Source organism: Carassius carassius, chromosome 6 (genome assembly GCF_963082965.1).
Source record: "Carassius carassius chromosome 6, fCarCar2.1, whole genome shotgun sequence".
NCBI classification, from domain to species: domain Eukaryota; kingdom Metazoa; phylum Chordata; class Actinopteri; order Cypriniformes; family Cyprinidae; genus Carassius; species Carassius carassius.
In genome coordinates this window covers 33,925,423-33,946,278 of record NC_081760.1, presented here as the reverse complement: position 1 = coordinate 33,946,278, position 20,856 = coordinate 33,925,423, and the positions used below count along the sequence as shown (strand labels likewise).

Sequence of the window (20,856 nt, the reverse complement as noted above, 5' to 3'; positions counted from 1 at the left end):
TGCTGATTATTTGGCTTGATCCCAGTTATAATGCCCTCTAGCCACTGTGAGATCTGTACAATAAAGGGACATGACGTAGTTATCAGCAAAGTTCTAGCTTTTATCCGTGGTTTCAGCACCAGGCCTGTGAGTGGAAGAACAACGAAAGAGAGATTTAACTTGATTAAGGAGTCATTTCAGTAAACATAACATAATATAACCTTATCATGTAGGATCTCTTACTTATATTATGATATGATAGGTTTGAATAGAATAAGAAAGAAAGGGCCTTACATCCTTACTGTAAAGAACAAAATGATTTTGTATGAGCAGAATGTAAAAAATGTATGGGCATTCAGAAAGCGAACTCAAATCAGAACATTTATGAGAACTTATGAATGAATCTGAGCTTGATGTAAGCGATGATGAGAAAAATCAAAGTCAAGTGCTATGTGGTTGTGCCAGAAAGCCCAGGATGAGTAACTGATGCCTCGGAAGGTCAGATGCTGTTCTCCTGTGCACCTGTAAAATATAATGTAGTAGAAGTTTACATGAAAAATAATCGGTTGTATATACACACTTCCATTCAAATAACTGGGGTCTGTAAGATATTTTATAGCTTTATCTTCTGCTCATTAAGGCTATTACAACTATTCAAAAATACAATTTAATCAAGTGATGGAAAAGCTGAATTACTCCAGTGTCACATGATCCTTCAGAATATGAACAAAAAAATTAATAATCCAGGGTTTTTGATGAATAGAAAGTTCACAGGAACTGCATTTATTTGAAATAGAAATCTTTTGTAATATGAATGTAATTAGAAATGTCTTTATTTTAAATTTGATCCATTTAATGCACCCTTGCTGAATAAAATAATTAATTTCTTTCACACACACACACACACACACACACACACACACACACACAAAATCAATCAATCAATCATACCGACACCAAACTTTGAACATTAGTGCATTACAATTTAGGAAATTTAACTAATTGTGTTCTTAGTAACATAACTAATTAGTAAGATAAAGTGGCTAGTTAGTTGGCATCCTAACATGTCAACCCCACTCAGTATACACTATTATAAAGTTAGTGCAAATCCATGCTTATAAAGAGATCAGTAGTTCATATTCTATATATACCATATATACATATATTTTACATACATGAGGACGTCAGCTGCTCATCACAGTGGAGACATTTACACAAAACTTCAGCCCCACAAACTCATTTATCAAATGCCTGTTGAATAAATGAATAGACATTGCCTCAAACATCATTCAAATATTATCTCAACAGAAAGTCTTTTAGTTACACTCAGATGAAGTTCATACCTCGAGCCCACAGCGAGGGATGCTGAGGTCCTTCAGCCAGGACAGCCAGTCCATGGTGCTCTTCAGGTTAACCAGCAGACCAGAGAAGATCTGGACACACATGCAAGTCAAGTTAGAACATCAGAACATCTGCAGTGAACATGAAGATGAAGAACGCTGCCGCTGTGGGTTTTAACCCTGCAAAACAAAGATTTGAACATTTTAAGCCACTAGAAACATGCAGGTAAAGATATATTAATTTGAGCAATTATGTACTACTGTTTCTTTAAGATTTAATCGCGTACATTTCCGTACATTTTAATCAACATTTACCGATCATGAAATAAACAACACCGATGAAGAGTATGGAAGGGATTGTGCGTTGAGTGATGATGTCAGACAGGATCTTCGACAGGAAGTAGACAGACACTCTGTACAGTATTATCCACCTGTATACTCATGAATGCAAAAAAGGTAAATAGATAAATAAATAGCATGCCGATTTACACTGTAGAGGCGGTACAAAAGATGCATCTGAACCTGCATATATACCCTAGAAAGGAGTTTGCACACAATGAAGCACAGAGATTAAGTAGCAAAAAAAAAAAAAAAAATGCTAAACATTTTATTAATTGTAAATAAAATTATAAATATAGAAACATTCAATTATGTATTTAAATATAGTTATTTTTAATTATATATGGTTATTTGCATTATATTTTTAACTTTTTTATTTCTTATACTTGTTCATTATATCTTGTAATGAACATAAATTATATTAAAATTATCATGTCAACATGACTTTATAACATAGTATAAAATAAAATAACTAAAATAGCAATAATAACACTAAGAAGAAACAAACACTATAACGATATATTTAATAATTAGTTTAAGGCTGAACCAAATGTAGACACAGAAGCAGATCTGCATTTTGATATTAGAGACTGAGCCAGTTTTTTTATGCAGTAGTGCATTATTACACAGAAATTAGAGACCACAAAACAGAAATATAATCACTCACGAGAACTTCTTTTCAGTTTCTCATTATGTATGTGCGGATATCAGCTTGCTAATGTACAGTACCCACAGCATATAAACTCCCAGGCATGATCATTTACTCAATAAAGGTGAACGAGTGACAGCCAGCGAGTTTGACAATAATAACATAACAGCTTATGAGTGTCTGAGTCGTGTGAAAGTCCTTCCCAGGGTAAAAGGTTATGGATAATACACTCTTCACCTCTGATGTCAAGGCGTCAGCACTCAACTAACTCCTGTCAGGTGATAGTCTGGTGGACATGATTCTGTTACGCTTGTGAGACATTTCTCCACACTGCAGGATCAGAAATCATGTTAAAATCTACAATGCAGGCGAGACCAAGATCTCAACAGTCACCAAATCCTCTTAGCTTCGACTTCGAGAAATTAGCTGAAAGCCTCTGGGAGCAATCAGCTGTTTATAATCCGTGAAGGACTCCTCTGATGGCATCTGGTGGTTAATGAGCATCTAAGTGTCCAGAAAGTCTCTTTTGAGGAAAATCTTGAGTGGGATAGTGGTTGGGAGCAAAGGAATGGATTTAAATAATTGGGGGAATAAATCTTTGTTTAGTGTCTATCATCTGTGCCTACATCCCTAGAGCTGAATGCTTGACTGCTTTTCTTTTGATTTTGGGGCGATATAGAAATAGTATTATAAAAAATTTTTTTAATTGTATATTGTATATATCTAAACTATTTACAATTCGATTTTTTTAAATCTAATTTACTGAGAACCTGTGCTACTGTCTGTGGGTTCAGCATTAGATTCCAGAAGGTTGTCCATGAACAAAGACATCTTCGTAGCATTTTGTTGGCATGTTTCCATTATAATATCTGAAGAGGAAATCACTTAACAAGCGAATCTGTAACCTGAAAATAATAGAAATTTGTAATGAATTAACCTTTGCATTCATCCGGAAGAAGGAGGCGGGAACCGGCGGACAATCAAAAACATTTTAATAAAGCAAAATAAAGACAAAACAGCGCACCAGCCCCTCACGGACGACTGGTGCGCGCAAATAAAAACCAAAACACAACTAAAAGCCCAGGCCTGGTCCTCTCTCGTCCTTCAATGTCGTCGCTCCAGTTTTATATCCTTCCATCTCCTCCATGGGCCTCGAGACCGGTGGGTCGAACAGGTGTAGTTCATCTCCAATCACTCCCCCGGCCTCGCTCCCATGTCCCTCGGCCCCGCCCCACTCGTCACATACCCCCATCGCCCCTCGCAGGCCGGGGGGTACTCCCGAGACTGCGTTCTACTCTGCTGTCCTCCCGCAGATGTGTCCGGTCTTCTGTTCCACTCTATAATGGATGCTGTGGAAACTGACAGTGGCTCCACGTTGCTTCTTCATGAGCTCCAAGGCCCAGACATCCCATTCCTGTCCGTCTCCTCAGTGATTTGATCATGCTTAAAGACAGCATTGTCAGTCATCTTCTGTCAGGATTTCTCTCTTAGAAGACATACATGTATTAAACAGCCTCACTAAAATCCCATTCCAAAGTATGTAGACCAGGAATGTATGCGTATATCTGTACAGGTTGGCACACAGCTGATCCGAGATATCTCAAGTGGCGAGAGGAAGAGGACCAGCGTTGGGATGGAGCTGATCATAGACCCCTCTGTGCTCTTTCTGGACGAGCCCACCACCGGTCTGGATGCTATGGCTTATTCTGTGCTCCTGCTGCAAGAGGTCAGTGTACAGCATTCAAAACATCCATCCAATGTATATCTAAAAACCAAAATTGGATTTGTGAATAGAAGTTTCTGGCTGAGCTTCTGTGCTTTCTGTGCCATTTTTGAGATATGTAAATTATCACAATATATTAGTGTTCAAAGGTTTAGGGTCAGTGAGATTTTTTTATACAGTCTATGGTTGGAATTTAAAAAGGTTCTCCTATGGCTCCACATTGCTTCTTCATGAGCTCCGAGGCCCAAACATCCCATTCCTGTCCGTCTCCTCGGTGATTTGATCATGCTCAAAGATCATGCATTGTCAGTCATCTTCTGTCAGGGTTTCTCTCTCAGAAGACATACATAATACATTAGAGAAAAAAAGTGCTCGATTTGTATCAGGATCATGAATTTTACCTCTCTCCTACCTAACCTTTTTTTTTTTTCATTTAGCATAGACTTTAAGGAATGTGTCCATACCAGAAATATTCAAAAATAAACTAGTCCCAGTTTCTCCATATGTATCTTTGTATTTTTATATTCCAGTGTAATGTATCATGCATAACCTTTATATTGCTATGTAATGTATATTGCAGTTTCTGAACTATTTGTGAAATCTATGAACAATTTCTACATCAAAATAACAAAATCTACACTAAATGCTTTTCAATGTATGTGCAAAACCAACAAAAACGTTACAGTGTTGCACTAAAATAAATATTGCACAACCTTCAATTTACAGTATTAATACAACAAAGATGCTTACCCTCCTCACGCTGTTGCAGTGACCACTAGACGTCTGAGGTTTATGCTTTTCTCATGAGTATCAGTTTGGGACAAAACACAAATCTGACTGTTGAGTCGGTGAGGCAGAGATCTTGTATAGATGAAGCAGAAGGAGGGATTTGGGCAAAGGCATCAGTTTTTAAACCTCCACTGAACATTCATCTGTATTACATTCGCTAGGACACAAGATATAACACAACAGCTAGACATTTTTTTAAACTTAAGATTATACACCTAGTCAAATATATGCTTTTAGTTTTAGGTTAATAAAAGAAAAATAAATTGATTGAGAGAACACTTTTGATGGCCCCTTGGATTTCATAAATATTAGATTAGACAATAAATCATGTTTATCCAACAGAGATGTTTCTGGTGAAACTTTATTTCCAGCTGCATTACATTTCACAATAAACTGCATATCAATAAAGCAAAGTTAGGTCCATGTGTAGAGCAGGAAACACTTGCAGTTGTTTTAAAGATTGTTCTAGGCAAGATCCACAAACAGAAGTATTAACACTGAATAGAATACATTCTGACAGAAACATAATAACTGAAGAACAGTACATACAGAAGTAAAAGACCACTATCATACTGAATGTGCTTTTGAACTTTAAAGAGGAAGACATTCAAGGAAAAAGGCTGTTAAAAGTCTAAAATGATAGGAAATGCTGAATGAGAATGACAAGAGTGTTCAAATCAATTCAGGAAACCGCATCAGAATATGAACAGATTCTGCATATGAACAGATCCACCGAACAGAGATGCTAACTTGATGAGGTCACATGTGTATGGCTCTACAAATAAAAAAAAAAAAATCACTTTGGCCTTGGGAAATCAAAGCCTTTCCGATCAAAAGCTTTAGGTTTTAAAGTTATAGCAGAAAGGCTGCAATTACAACAATCATGTCAGCGAATGAATGAATGAAACTCACTTCTCTGCTGTAACTAAATGTACTTGAATATAACATACAATCGCATATACCATAGAATTAACTGTCCATCATATACATTATATAAATAACATAAATCAAAAATCTGGACTTTGCTCTATGGATCGTCTGGAACTGTACCACTGAACTGTACAATCAAAAGAAATTGTCTAATAACACTAAACAAGCACAAGTCTCAGTTTAACTTACGTAATGAACCTAAAGTTGAGTTCCTTACCAGAACGACTCAAGCATGTCAGAAAACCACAGATGTTTATGGAAAAGGCACAGAAAAATCATCAATTAATTTGCTAAATGTTGCTCAAGTTGGGTTGTGAATTCCCTTCAGTAGGAATATTTCTTAGAGTAGCTTTAAAATTGCTGGTTGTTAAGCTGGAATAAAACATGAATATTCACATTTTGAACAGGAGACAAAGAAATTATAGAAATTATAGCACATTATAGAAATATGTGCTTCAACAAGGAATAGAAGTCCATAATTTAGTATACATAGTATGTAAAGTGGTCTAACTCTGTAAATATGGGCTTATGAATGTGCACAGCCATCAGACAAAGCCTGTATAGACCACTGAAATGTGCTTCAGCGTGCCGTTTAACATTCAAAGACTAGAGTTATGAGGATTAAAAAAATAATAGAACCTCTCAAAATCTGAAAGTGCTTAAAATTCCTGTTCTGAAAATGAAATGAGATTATACGGTAGGGAGAACAGTTGTTGATTCCACTATAGCGCTTTATTTTAAAATATAGTATCTGCGAAAGTGAAAACCAAAACTGAGGTAACCAAATGAAGGTTAGCAGCTAAAAGACAAGGACAAACTCGAACCTCAGGGGAACTTCAACTCAATCGATTCAGAAATGAACCATGCTTGATGAGTCAATATCAACTCCACAGTAAATGTGGGTTCTGGCTGTAATGGTCTTTTTTTGAGGTGATCCTCACAGGAGAATATTGCACATTGGTAAATTCACACATGGGAGCTACTTCTGTGTTTCAGTTAAACCGTCATTGTCTTATTATTTCTGCTTAGGCCCATCGGCCACTGGAGACGAAACTGCGACTGAAGGAGAAGCTCACGTCAGAGCTTTTGTGTTTGCCCCAAGCACCAAATGGCACCACAATGATAGTGTTGTTGTCTTCAGCTCCGTATTGAAGAGCCTGAGAGGGACAGAAAGAGTTCAACAAGGAAAAGAACCAATGAAGTTATAATGCAAATCTTATGCATGTTTAAACCTGCCACACACACAACAAAGACAAGAATCAATGAAGCTGCATGAGTAGTTTTATATCAGAGTAATAGCACACATCACAGTATAGTTGATTTTGCTGGACATTCAAAAAATGGATTTATTTTGTGTCCTTTTTGTAAACAATTAAATGGATCAACACTTTACAAATGAAAGGTTCTTCATCTCATTTGATTAATTCCTTTTTTTATTTGGAACTGATACAAACTCCCTTTTCCACCAGGATGAACCGGGTGCTAGTTCAGAGCCGGTGTTATTGTTATTGGTTCAACTGGCGAGCCTTCTAAGAACTGCTTTGCATTTCAAAAGCAAAGGCCCCTAATGCTTTACACAGGTGACTCTTTCTTCTAGACCAGCAATGTTTTGGTGCTACTTACGAACCACTGTTCCTGATTCGGAGCTGGTGCTTTGGGTATCGAAAGACAAAGAACCGATTTGAAACAAGGCTCTGGCTCAGAACCAGCAGTTAGACTTCCTTGGTGGAAAAGAGATACATGTTTCTCATAAAGGGCTGAAAATATACTACAAAATAATGGTGGACGTTGGATTATATGAGTCACCTGCTCAGATATGCGTTGTGCGGCCTCTTTAGGATCGTTACATTGGTTAATGATGTCACAGATCTCCTGACTGTTCATGATGAAGTTGATGCCATCAGTGGTGAGAGCCAGAAAGGAGTCATGGACGTGATGCAACTGACAATACAGGTAGACTTAAATCAATACAACTTAAATTAAATTATAATTTAGTACAATATTTACTAAATATTTATGTTACATTGAAAAATGTATTACAATTATTTATTCATAAATAAACTGATATATATATATTTTTTTATTATATTTAAAAATGTTGACTCAAAGGTACTCAAAGTAAAATTATGTGTTTGTGTATATATAAATTCAATAGTCAGTAATTTACGTAAATAACAACGTAGTTATATGAATTTATATTACGGGAAAAACAATTTGAATATGTGAAAGTGAATTTCAAAGAAAAAGCTCTCACTGAAATTCTCTTAGTCTCTGGTTCTGCAATGACCCCTGACGTCTTGAGGTCGAAATCTCCAATGCTGCGTGTCATGGCCAGTCTGCCATTGACGTGCGGTTGACCAAAACTATTCCATGAAATAAAACCTCCAGTCTTGCGTATCCTTCAGAAACAAGCACATGGTTTACAAAAGACATGCAGTCACAGTGTCTCAATCTGCTTGGAGCAGTTAGGCTATCTGTACCTCTCTTTTTCATCCTTTCTCTCAGGCGTGTGATCCACAGTGAGATTGAGGGCCATGCCTTTGCGGCACAGCATGGCTCGGCTGTCCCCCACGCTGCCCACCACCAGCTCGATCCCGTCTCTGAGCAGTGCCACTGTGGCCGTCGTCCCTGCACTCAACAGAGAGGCTGTAACACACCAGAGAGCGAGACAGAAGGGTTAGTTTGTGATACGGTCACAGAAACAGTAAGACACGCAATACAGAGTTTGCATCTGTTACAGCACAATCACATATTGAAATTAAACAGCTATTTACTCTTAGTCCTGTTCTGAGATGTGCATGTAATTCTAGTGTGCTATACTACACCATACTGTGCATATTTATGAAATATGTACGCATTGTTTTGGTAATCAAGCATTTGATAAAAAACAAATGTAAACTGAAACAAAAAAGAGGGAGATTCCAAACGAGATGGCGTACTAGAGCGGTCAAGGCAAGCAGGTAGCACTGTGCCTTCTAAAACACATAGGACACATGTCAGAAAAAATAACACCACTGTGTAGGCAATACTTTATGCTTAGCATTGAAAAAAGCACTAAACAGCATAAAAGCAATTGATTTTAAGGGGCACATCTCTTTTAGCAAATAGCATTTCTTCACTAAAAAAATGACTCCCACAGTAAAGTTCTTGAGCTTTTCTCTGTCATCAACTAGCATTATCCATACACAAAATATACTGATAAATTTAACACAATGACTAATCAATCATTTTCCAGCAACCAACACATGTGAAGAAGGCAGAGCACAGTTAAGAGAGATGAAGAGAAAGACAGAAAGGAAAGAAAGAGAGAAAGGTCAGGAACCTTCCAAAAGTCCACGCAAGGACCCGCTGGAGCAATCTAACCCTCCGGCCTCCATAAAGGTACTGCAGAGCTGCAGCTCTTATAGGGGTAAGCTGGGTCCACGGCTGTTGTAAATAACACGCACACACACAGGGCAAGATTGGACATGTCACGCAGCAGGCCACACTAGTGGGCCACACACTACATGAATATGATGAACCTGGAACAATTCTATTTATTCTATCACAACAGCATTTAAAACCCTTATCAACACAGATGAATCTGAAAGTAACTTTTTTAAAACTACGTGTTAATATCATATATTAACAGCGGGATTTAATAGTCATCTTGGATACTATAAGGTGATGCTATTCCAAATAATTCCTGATGCATCAATTTTTCAGCAACAGAGTTGGGTGCAAATCTTTACTTTATTAAAATGGCTGGCTTATAGGCTAAATGTCTGTTAAGGTGGACAGAAATGGAATAAATGAGTATAATAACTTAAAGGCTTGACTTAAGTAAAGTTTGTTTATATAAATTAGTGTGTCATTTTTCAGCCCTAAAATACAAATAGAAAAAACAATAATGAAAACATATACAACTAATTCCTATTTTCAATTGACAACGTTTCTGCGTTCCACAGCGCAGATATCTGACTAGTTACGTCAATTGTCCAGTTGCAAGCAGAGAAAAGGAGCAAACATTTTAACTAAAAGGTTCATTTTGATAACACACTTGTTGTTGTGTCAAATTTGTTTAGCAAGTACTTTTTAGGAAAATCATTAGGATATTTTTTATAAGAACAGCAGATACATAGGACTTATAACATTTCCCTACATTTACATGATAAAAAACACATATAAAGTCAAAAATGGCAGATACTTATATTTATTGTAATAAAAGGTTTTTTAATCATTTAAATTCTAAGAATGTTTATACATCTAGGAATATTTTTTTAACCCACTCCTAGTATACAACACAAGCATGTTAAGTGCTATCTATGTTGTGACGGACGCATTTTACAGAGCCAGAGAGAAATATGTGAACTTTAACGACCATAAGGTCTTCACTGCTCTGTAATAGTGATCTTTGTTTATTTTAATAAAAAACAAATATATATATGTGGTATATATATATTCCACATTGTCATGTTCTGCTCACAAATTTCCATTTGGCTCTGTTACCTGATGCATCAAAACAATACTTATAAATGAAGTCTCTAAAACAACAGCTGAGAATCTGTGCATGCTTTAAAACAAAAATAAATCAGTGAAATAAGACCAACCATCTGCACTGAAGTGAAGATGCCTTGCTAACGCTTTGTCCACCTCAAGAAATGCTTTGGTTAAAACTAATTCCAAGTTATCCTCCTCCTCAGTAATATCTCTGAAACACAAGTAAAAAAGTCAAAAAGTCAACAGTTAGTTCTTCTGAAGTTCCCCAGGTCCTGATTCAGAAGCCCATCATGGTTTAGACAGGTTTAGAAGCACAGTCCACGTTTCGAATACAATCATGAGCATCTGTTGTATATGGAACACCTTACATATTCTTTACAAAACTGGTCAAAAGTGATTTAAAAACAAAATACACACCAACTAATTAAATATTGCACCCAAAAAATAAACTTTAATGTAAATGTACTTACTTTCAGCCCATCCCCGGTATAGAGTTTGTTTTTTCATCTGAACAGAATTTAGCAATACATCAATTGCTCACCAATGGATCCTCTGGAGTGAATAGGTGCCATCAGAATGTGAGTTCAAACAGCTGATAATAAAACATCACAATAATCCACAAGTAATCCACATGACTCCAGTCCATGCATTAACATCTTATGAAGAATAAAGCTGCGTGTTTACATCAAGACATCATTAACTTCAAACTGCAGCCTCCAGCTAAAATAGGAGTACATAATATTGTTTTACCCAGTTGAAAATGGTCTCTTCTGAATCAGGAGAGAAATATGTCAGTGGATTTTGATGTGAGAGTGCTGATTTGATTCACCTTTCACTTTTTCCTCACAAAGCTTTTCGCTTCACAAGAAATCAATTGATAGATTGGAGTCATCCAGTGGAATCCGCTGCAGAAGACCAACTAGTGAGCAAATGTTGTCATCCTGAATTTCTCCAAATCTGTTCTGATGAAGAAACAAACTCATCTCCATCTTGAATGGCCTGAGGGCGTGTACATTTTCAGCAAATTTTTTTTTGGGGCAAACTATTGTTTTAGAACCAACGATCCTTACTTAATATGCTTCTCCATGTTTTTGTGGCAGAAATCTGCAGCCTCTGCACCTCCGTGCCCATCAAACACTGCAAAGTACATGATGTTGTCCGTCATCTGCGATAGCTGATAGCGGTCTTCGTTCACCTTCCGCTGGCCAATCTGTGAAGCGCAGCCCACCTTGGACAGGCTAACTTTGGGAATAGGTTTACCATATCGGATGCTCGAAGGAAGCAAGATGGGCTCATCAATGCGGCTGTCCCAGATCCCAAAGGAGTCCCAGGTAGTTGGACGGCCACTGCTGTCTGGATCAAAGCGAGAGTTGCTGCACCGAGGAGATGATGGAGTGTGTAGAGCCCTTCTCGGGTCTTCTTGGTGGATGCCGGTTATGCCAAGGGCAGCTTTGCAGCAGACACGGGATCCACTGAATGTGGCATATCGCATGAGAAGAGCCACTGACATACTCAGTGGCAGGATACAACACTTACTGAACAAATGGCCCTTAAATATGCTTCAAAAATCAGTGCAGAATGTAGGTAAGTGGTTTCTGTAAATATACTGTCTTGACCAGGAGTTCTCTGAAAAACAAGTAAAAAATAAATAAATAAATAATAATAATGACTTGACCCAAGGCTTGTTAATCCCTAGATGTTCATCATACTATGTGTCAGGAAGCACCTAGCTTTTAGCTGTCTCTCAAAAGGTAACTAGATGCCTCCACAGACAGCACGTTTTAGTCATCGATGACTTCCAAAAATAGCTCCCCAAGTAGTCAGCTCACTAGGTTTTAAAGCATAACCTTAACTTTGAAAACTAGCCTAACTAACAGCTTACAGGCACTCCCACTGAAGTAAAGTAATACAAAACATATATACACATACATATGCCTAATAGATGATGCTACCTAGGTAGTCAGCTCGTTAGCCTATAAGACAGCCTTTGTTTTAAAACTAAACAGCGTGTTTACTGCAAGACAAGTCCCAAATGGAGTCATTCAGCAATAACGCCATACACGATGTGTCCCGCCCCCTATTTAATTCATAGATTATAAACGCATAACTTGCAAAAACAAAACATTAATACACTCATTTAAACAAGGAATAACCCCAAATGTAGATAGATGGTCGAAGAATCAACCAGTTAAATATGAATAACGTTAGAGGTTAACTTAACGTTAAATAAACATGACGCAACCTTGCGCTTATATAACAACATGCTGGCAAAACCTTCAAACCACTCGTTATTCAAATTCTAAACAAAAAATATAACACACAAAAATCTGAAACAAATATAAATTATACAATAAGTGTATTACTGAGTGTAAACATTAATCACAACAACCAAAATGGAGATGAACCTTTGAGTTGTGCCTCTCGGCGCTGCTAGCAAACGGATAAATTACCGTTACAGCAGAACGCGAATATTGTACAATTACTAGTCTTTTATTTGCTACTTACCTTTAATTTGTATGATAACAATGCGATCTGGTATGTCCTTGTTTAAACTAAGGGGTTAATATATATGTAATATCAAACAGTAGGTAATTTCTTCTCAATGTCGTTTTAGGCTTAGCTGCGCCAACAACACACATGAGCCAATCAGATCCCTCCGTTTCGTCGGTGCGGTTCAATCAGTTGATTGGCCAGACTATTATGATTGACTTGGATTTAAACCAATGATTTAGGAGAAGTTGTAGAAGGCGTTCTAAACTTAGAGCCTTTATAAAATGTTTCATATCGCCTAAATATTTATGTCACAGGTTTCCATCCGACGTTGCGAATTTTACAAAATTGGAATATCGCACAAAACATTTGCGTACAAGCAACGTTTACCATCCAACGAGTCAAAGAAAACAAAACCGTCACTTCCTGATAAACTGGCACTATAACGTTACATCACTAACCAAGGAGAAGCTACTGAATATAATAACTTATGACTTGCACCTTAGAACGAGCAGAAGCACAATGAAAGCGGTTATTGCTTTTGGAAGTGGATGCTGCTGTTCCTCGTTTAACAGTTCTGGGAGGCAATTAACGTTATACAGAAATGATGACAGACATTGCTCGAGCAAATGACAATCTAAAAACATTTAAGATGCTGTGAAATAAGATAGGCCCCGCTGGACTAGTCAGGATTTGCCGTCCCATAGCTTAAAGTCACATTGACTTTTTGAGGAATTTAGTCGAAAAATTATTTTCCATTCGCATTTTCGCATAAGTCAAAAATCACCTCAAGGGCGCATAAAAACAACCAGTAGAAGATATGATACCAAACGCTTTCATTTTGTGGGAACTGGGAAGTCGAATGAGTATCGTTTAGGCTGAAACCAGCATTTCCTTCTTAACTTTCGTGTTTGCTTTCAGTTTGTTATGAGTGTGTTCGTCAGTCCGGGGATGCAGAGAGACACTGATCGTCTCATCCGTCAGCTGGGGTCATGTTGTGTTATTGGGGAGCGCAGATCAGAGAGGGTTTGGGACTGGAACAGCCGGATAAGGTCAAACATGGTAATTGTGGAATACGGTCCATGTGTCCGAAATCAAAAGTTCAGGACATGTCAGCTGGACGGAGTTTTGTTGGATTCGTCCGGGATGGGAAGGTCTCGGTAATGAGATTGCGCAGTGAAGAAGATGATCATGATGGAAAATTAAGTATGACACACTAAATTACACTTTGTCTTCATTAAAAAGTTTTAAATGTAAGATAAAGGTCATATATTTATATTTGAGATGATCTACTGTATGTTCATTAATGACATCATAATTAACTGATGAAAATATTGTATTTATTCCAGAGCACCTGCAGCTAAAGAATGATAGAATCAGACTGATCGTCTGTGGAGGAGATGGTGCCGTTCTTCTTGCTTATGGAGGAAATGTTCTCATCATGGACAAATCTACTGTGTGCAGGTTAAATTACATTAGCCTACAAATTACTATATATGTGTGTGTGTGTGTGTGTGTTTGTGTGTGTGTTACCATGGACCACAAAACCAGTCATAGGGGTACATTTTTAGAAACTGAGATTTATAAGCTTTCCATTGATGTATTGTTTGTTAGGATAGGACAATATTTGGCCAAAATACAACAATTTGAAAATCTGGAATCTGAGTGCAAAAAATTCGAAATATTGAGAAAATCACCTTTAAATTTCTCCAAATTAAGTTCTTAGCAATGCATATTAGTAATCAAAAATGAAGTTTTGATATATTTACAGTAGGAAATTTGCTAAATATCTACATGGAAATAATGATTTTTGCCATAAAAGAAAAATCAATATCATTTTGACCCATACAATGTATTTTTGGCTATTGCTACAAATATACCCCAGTGACTTAAGACTGGTTTTGTGGTATATATATATATATATATATATATATATATATATATATATATATATAGGTAGATAGATAGATATATATAGGTAGATAGATAGATATCTGACAGATTTTCTTGTCTCTGCAGGCCTCTCAAAAGTCTGGATAACAGGCAGGTGATTCAGATCGCATGTGGAGACCATCATTCAATGGCACTAACCCACGGTATTAACAACTATTACATCTAACATCTTGCTTTCATATTTTGAACTCTGATGATTGATAATAAACTGACATCTGAGTGTAGATATTCAGTTCTGTTGCTCTTTCAGATGGTCAGGTGTTCATATGGGGTGATAACTCTCACGGTCAGCTGGGTTTAGAGAAAGATCCTCCCAGCTCTCCATCTGCTCAACATGTTAAGAGTCTGAGTGGGGTCCCGCTGGCTCAGATCAGCGCTGGAGGAGACCACAGCTTTGGGTTGTCTCTCTCTGGAGTCGTGTTTGGATGGGGAAAGAACTCTACTGGACAGCTGGGCCTCGGAGACACTACAGGTCTTGTTTGATCATGTAAAAGCTAAATCAGTAATAGTATGAAAGTACACGTAAATGTACTAAATTTGTGCAGTACTGTGTCAAATCTATATCAAAGCATGAATATGATGTATTTGTAAGTGACAAATGTACTGTTTTGTACTACCACAGACAGACACGTCCCAACGGTTGTAAAGAGTCTTAACCAGAAGAAAACTGTGTCCATCTCATGTGGAGGGGAACACACCGCCACTTTATCAAAGGTACTATGGTCATAATATATTAGAGTTTATGCTGTATCTAACATAAAAGCAAGCTGGACAGAAAATGTAGTAAATAGTTAATGTTTCAGGGCGGCACAGTATTCACATTTGGGTCAGGAGTTTCTGGTCAGCTTGGGCACAAATCATTCAAAGACGAACATCATCCGCGGGTGGTTGCTGAACTGTGGGGATCTGAAGTGTCTCAGCTCACATGTGGGAGGTAGAAACCGTTCATAAGCATTATTAGCAATCAACATTTCAGGGCAATAGTACAGATTTCTTTATGCACTGTGGATAAAGCTCTCATACATAAATCTTTCCATGTTCAACTGATGTTTGAGTTCTGCTCAGTAATTAGGCATTTCATTATTTTTTGAATAAAGACATCACACTCTCGTATCAGTCGCATCGTCAAAGCGGATCTACTCATTTGGATGTTGGATACAAGGGAAGTTGGGAAATTGCAAAATGATCAAGAAGTCTGTGCCTTTCCCTGTGGATCTGTCAACTCGTAATTAAAAATCATTTTATAGCAATAGGCTATTTTGTTATGAATATTTTTGATAGTCGTGATGATGCTCAGAGATCTAAATTAAGTATTTGTTGCACACAGAATGTAATCATGAATATACGATTGAAAAACTCATAGCTGGGGAGAATCATTCCTTCGCATTGTCTTTCAAAGTAAGACATATCAGTTTTCATTCATAAATAGTTTAACATTATTGCTGCATTGGGATTAATTATGTTATTATTATTATTTATTTTTTGTAGGTACTTGGAAATAAGTCTGCAAAGTCTAAACCCAATCCTATCAGAGAGGTTCTAACATTAAATGACAGAATGATTGACCGCTGGGTGTCTGAAAGAGACTCATGGGCAGTAATAAAGAAGTGAGTTACATAGAATGAGCTTCCGTTTTCATTTGTGTTTTATGTCCATGTCTCCCTTAAAAAAATTCATTATATAAATATAATAAATATTGTCAAAGTGTTTGTCAGTACTTGCCTTTGGGGATTAAGCAAACATATTTGACTATCTTTTTAAACTTACTAATGTTATGTGGCCTGTAATTTTTTATATGGTAAGGTAATGCATATAAATGGTTTATGTTTACAGGGAAATAAAAAAAGTGTTTTCCTCTACTGCCTGTTTGAATGGAAGTTTTCTCAAAGCAAGGTAACTCAGAAATACATTGATAATGTCTAGCAATTTTTGAGCCCAAAATTAATCAGCTGAAATCATCACAAAATGTATGTAAATTTTTGTTTTTGTAGTCACGATGAACATGATTTTGAGCTGGCTGAAAAGGCTTTTTCAAAGTTATTAGAGAATGAAAAGGTGATATCAAAGGTAATAACAAATCCAAAATATTCAGTTTGTTTAACATTAAAGATGCAAATAAATTTAATATAACTTAAAGGTGCTGAAAGGGGTTTTCTATCATCTGTGTGGTGTATGCTTACTTTTTTGTTTACTTTCACAAACTAAAGAACAAGTTAAAATGATTTAAACTGTATTCAACCTGAAATTCCTTATACTTGTATATCTCAGGTAGTGAAGGTGGTTCAACAGATGCTGCAATCTTTGAATCCCAATCCATTTGGTGAGGAATCGCTGAGACTTTACATTCTCCTGCCTGAGCTCATCAGACGTCTCCAGAAACAACAACGAACTGAACTCACTGAAGCTCTTGCCTCCAAAATTCTTGAGCTGAAACCCGCTGTTCGCAAGGTTTTAGGTAAAGCTTTAAGACTTTTCAGCCTTTGTGTTTTTGACCTTGTTGTATTTGTCTAAGTATTTTTATATTATGTTCTCAGAAAAGTACTGGTCCAAACTGCCGGATGATTGCCTCAAAAGCCTGGTCAAGTTATTTCGCAAAGCATCTGCTGAGATGATTAGCCAGGTTTCTCGTGGAGAAATGAATGAGGATACACATCACTTGGAGAACTTCATGCAGATCCTTCAGATGATCTATCAGGTGCCTTTTTAAGTGTTGGATCAAATATGTAATTGAACCTATAATTATAATAATAGTTTTTTTATACTTTGTTGTGAAGGTCTGCTGCAGTGCCAACAGAGACTTCACAAACAGGGATTTCATCATTCATGAGATCAATGATCTACTAGATACGGTAAAAACCATAGCAATAGAGAATATATTTTTCTTTCAGGAAAACCAAAATACAAGAAAATTCTCTTTTTCTACATAAATAGCTGCAAGCCACCATGGAAGACCTGGACTTCTTTGATTACTATGATACCGATTTGAAAAACTACTACATTGTGGGTATTGAAGGCTTCTAATATGATACATATGAATATTTGCATAAACCTTTTATGTTCTTTGTTTAATAACTATAAGAAATCCTATATTACTCCCATGTATCTTTCTTTCAGGGAATTATTAAAATATTATTCAAGTTCCCTTTTGCGGCTGACACTGAATCTAAATGGAGAATGTTTCGTGTAAGTGACAAACATGAGGATGCACTCATTCATACATATGCCATGCTAATCTGAGGGTACATTTACACGACAGTGATGTATTAAAAACGGAGTTTTTCCTTGGTGTTTTTGAAAGCTTCATGTACAGACAAAATTGGCAAAACAATCGCCGTTCTCACAAATCCAAGACAGCGACAAAAAAAAAAAAAAAACACTGTCTTATACATGCCAGGCCAGTAGTTGGTGATGTCACTTTGTAAAGAAACACTATGCACATAAACACGTGCATGATGTCAGAGTTTTCACATATACAGTTTCCGTTTTCAGGCCCCCAAAATGCTGTTGTTGTATTAAGTTTAGTTGTGTAAACACCCTGTGAATGTAAATGCAAATAACTAGCTAACAATATTGTACTTTTTTAAGTACTTGCAGGACGAATGGATACAGAGAAGTCAACACAGATTCATATTCAATGACAATGTCAGCACGTTGCACATAAACAGAGAATCAGTGTTGACCGACACACTTGAGTATCTCAGACAAGACACCCACTCATTTTCCCATGAATTGAAGGTAAATAGAACTAAAATTCAAAAGCTGACCATTTGAAACACACAGGCCTTGTGTTATGAAACATTTTACCTTAATGAATCTCTACTGTACAGGTGGTGTTCGTCGGGGAGAATGGAATAGATATGAGAGGTTTATCAGCAGAATATTTCTCCCTCCTTTTCCAGTCTCTTCTGAAATGGGAGAAGAAGTTGCTGGAAGTCCATGAGAGTTCACTGGTTTGGTTCAATCCTGATGTAGGTTCTACACCAAACATTCCTCTTTCCTGCTCATGTGGTTTCCCTCATATATCAAGATGTGCTATGATGCTTGTGTCTTTTCAGGGCATGCAAGATGATAGTGATTTTTACTATCTTGGTGTCATCTGTGGAATGGCACTCTACAACCATCATTATATAAACCTTGACTTCCCGCTGGCCTTGTACAAGAAACTTCTCCAGCTGAGTCCCACTCTGAATGATCTGGAGGAGCTGTCTCCTGTGGAGGCCAGGTAAACAGTTAAAGACTACAAGACATTAGATTTTATACATTGTAGGTTTCACACTACCTTTACAGAGCAGGTCATATCCATAACTGTATTTTAAAAATTTCACTTTAGAAGTCTGAAAAGCCTTCTTGAGGAGGATGAGGAAGAGGTAGTGGAAATGCTCTCTTTGGATTTCATGGTAATACTGTTTCTATGGTTCTTGTGTATCAGTGTACAAAGCTGTTATTTTAAAACGTACATTAGTGATGCTATTTACCTCTTTCAGGTCAAAGGGCAGGAGCTCATTACAAATGGAAATCAAATTCTAGTGACCAAATCTAATAGGTAGAAACTGTTTGCTCTACCTTTGTAATTGACTATCTATCTATCTATCTATCTATCTATCTATCTATCTATCTATCTATCTATCTATCTATCTGTCTGTCTGTCTGTCTCAACTCTTCAAACTCTTAACAATATCTTTGAATCTTTCAAACAAGCTGGTCTTGATAAAATGTTCCCTTTTCTATATGTCAGAATTAAAATTCTCAAAATTACTTGTTCAACCTCCACATCATCTACATGTGCACATCATAAAAGCAATTTCTCCTTTTGAACAAATTGCGGATGCTTTTAGAGATTAACTTGATGGATTTCGAGCAAGTTACAGGCTTTTGCAACTAAACCATTGTGTGTTTCTGTTTGTATGAATTGTTTTGAGAAATGCATAATCTGGTTTGCAGCTATTAGGAATCAAAAATTCAAAAAATGTACAAAAGTGACTGAGAAAAACTGTTATATTCAATGAATTATCCATTACTTCTGAACGGATATTACATGAAAAGACAACATAAAACAAGGAATTTAGCCTATAGGTGCTGTAGATGTCCCCTGTTTTGCAGTGCTAGATTTCTTTATCTATTATAGCAAAATGAGAAGATTTTTTTTTTTTTTGGCAGATGGAAGTATGTGGATTTGTATGTCGACATTGTTTTCAACAAGTCAGTGAAGAATCAGTTTGAGCATTTTTCAAGAGGTTTCTTTAAGGGCTGCCCGCTCGATTTCTGGAAAATGTTCCACCCTGAGGAACTCAAGGAGCTTCTCCACGGTTCCCCTAAATACGAGTGGAAGGAGCTTCAGCAGGTAAAAGTGTTCAAGAAACTTACCAAATTGTAACATTTTAAACATTTTATAGTACATGAGTTTTTCTGCTTCATCTTCAGTGTGCTTCCTATGAAAATTGTTCAGCCTCTGAGGAACTCATCAAGAACTTCTGGACTGTTTTCTTTGAGTTCACGGAGGAGAACAAGAGGAAGCTTCTGAGTAAGCGTTGTCTTGAACATCTTGATGCATCTACGTCACATGCACATTAAGGGAATGTTATTATTACCTCACATCTTCACATTATTTATTTTTCTCTAGTTTTCTTGTATGGAACGGACCGTGTCCCTGAGAGAGGTTTCTCACAGCGCTCTCTGAAGATTTCACAGTTAAACTGTCCTGATGCAGAAGACCGACTGCCAGGGGCCCAGACCTGTTTCGGCAAATTAATTCTTCCCAAATACAGCGATATCAACACACTTCGCGACAAGCTAATGCACGCAATTAGCTTTTGTGAGGTTTTTGGACAAGGGTGAACTTCCCTCCAGGTTCCCAACCCCAAAATATAAGATATGCAGTCACAGATTTGCCATGTAGATGCAACACAGATCACTTTCATTGGGAACAAAACATTTTGATTAATGTTGTTACATTATTTATGTAGATTTATATAGTTGATATAGTAAATATTTGTAAATAAAAACACGAGAGCTTTATTCTTTTTTTCCCTATTATAACATATATTTTGGTATGCAATCTCAAAACCTTAATATTTGTCCTGTTATTCTGTGTTTAAAAAGACATTCTCCTAATTACTTCTCGTATTATCTATCTTTTTAATTACATCTATCATAAGTCATGGAATAAAAAAGGCAACAGAACTGGA

The 20,856-nt window shown here is 36.9% G+C and overlaps 2 protein-coding genes across 3 annotated transcripts; one reads left to right on the top strand and one right to left on the bottom strand.

Annotated features, from left to right (window-relative positions):
• Positions 1-6,192: 6,192 nt before the first annotated feature.
• Positions 6,193-11,854, bottom strand: LOC132142702 (protein phosphatase 1K, mitochondrial-like). Its single transcript, XM_059552766.1, has 6 exons — positions 11,299-11,854; positions 10,339-10,439; positions 8,230-8,395; positions 8,004-8,148; positions 7,556-7,690; positions 6,193-6,906 (listed from the first exon to the last, which is right to left on the bottom strand). Exons 1-6 carry the CDS (start codon positions 11,736-11,738, stop codon positions 6,775-6,777), a joined length of 1,119 nt encoding a protein of 372 aa, XP_059408749.1. The 5' UTR covers positions 11,739-11,854; the 3' UTR covers positions 6,193-6,774.
• A 1,620-nt stretch (positions 11,855-13,474) lies between these two features.
• On the top strand, positions 13,475-20,551 carry LOC132142700 (probable E3 ubiquitin-protein ligase HERC4). 2 transcript variants are annotated; one of them, XM_059552763.1, is made up of 24 exons: positions 13,475-13,924; positions 14,068-14,182; positions 14,738-14,814; positions 14,922-15,143; positions 15,294-15,385; positions 15,475-15,605; positions 15,769-15,896; positions 15,999-16,069; positions 16,160-16,278; positions 16,505-16,564; positions 16,663-16,738; positions 16,940-17,126; positions 17,206-17,366; positions 17,446-17,520; positions 17,603-17,671; positions 17,786-17,854; positions 18,257-18,406; positions 18,499-18,639; positions 18,727-18,893; positions 19,002-19,038; positions 19,156-19,214; positions 19,829-20,012; positions 20,093-20,192; positions 20,292-20,551. In XM_059552763.1, the coding sequence occupies exons 1-24, from the start codon at positions 13,711-13,713 to the stop codon at positions 20,504-20,506; spliced, it is 2,919 nt and encodes a 972-aa protein (XP_059408746.1). In that variant the 5' UTR covers positions 13,475-13,710; the 3' UTR covers positions 20,507-20,551. The 2 variants fall into 2 exon arrangements, with proteins under 2 accessions (XP_059408746.1, XP_059408744.1); XM_059552761.1 differs by having other exon boundaries at positions 13,476-13,924; positions 19,002-19,068.
• The last annotated feature ends 305 nt before the right edge of the window (positions 20,552-20,856 follow it).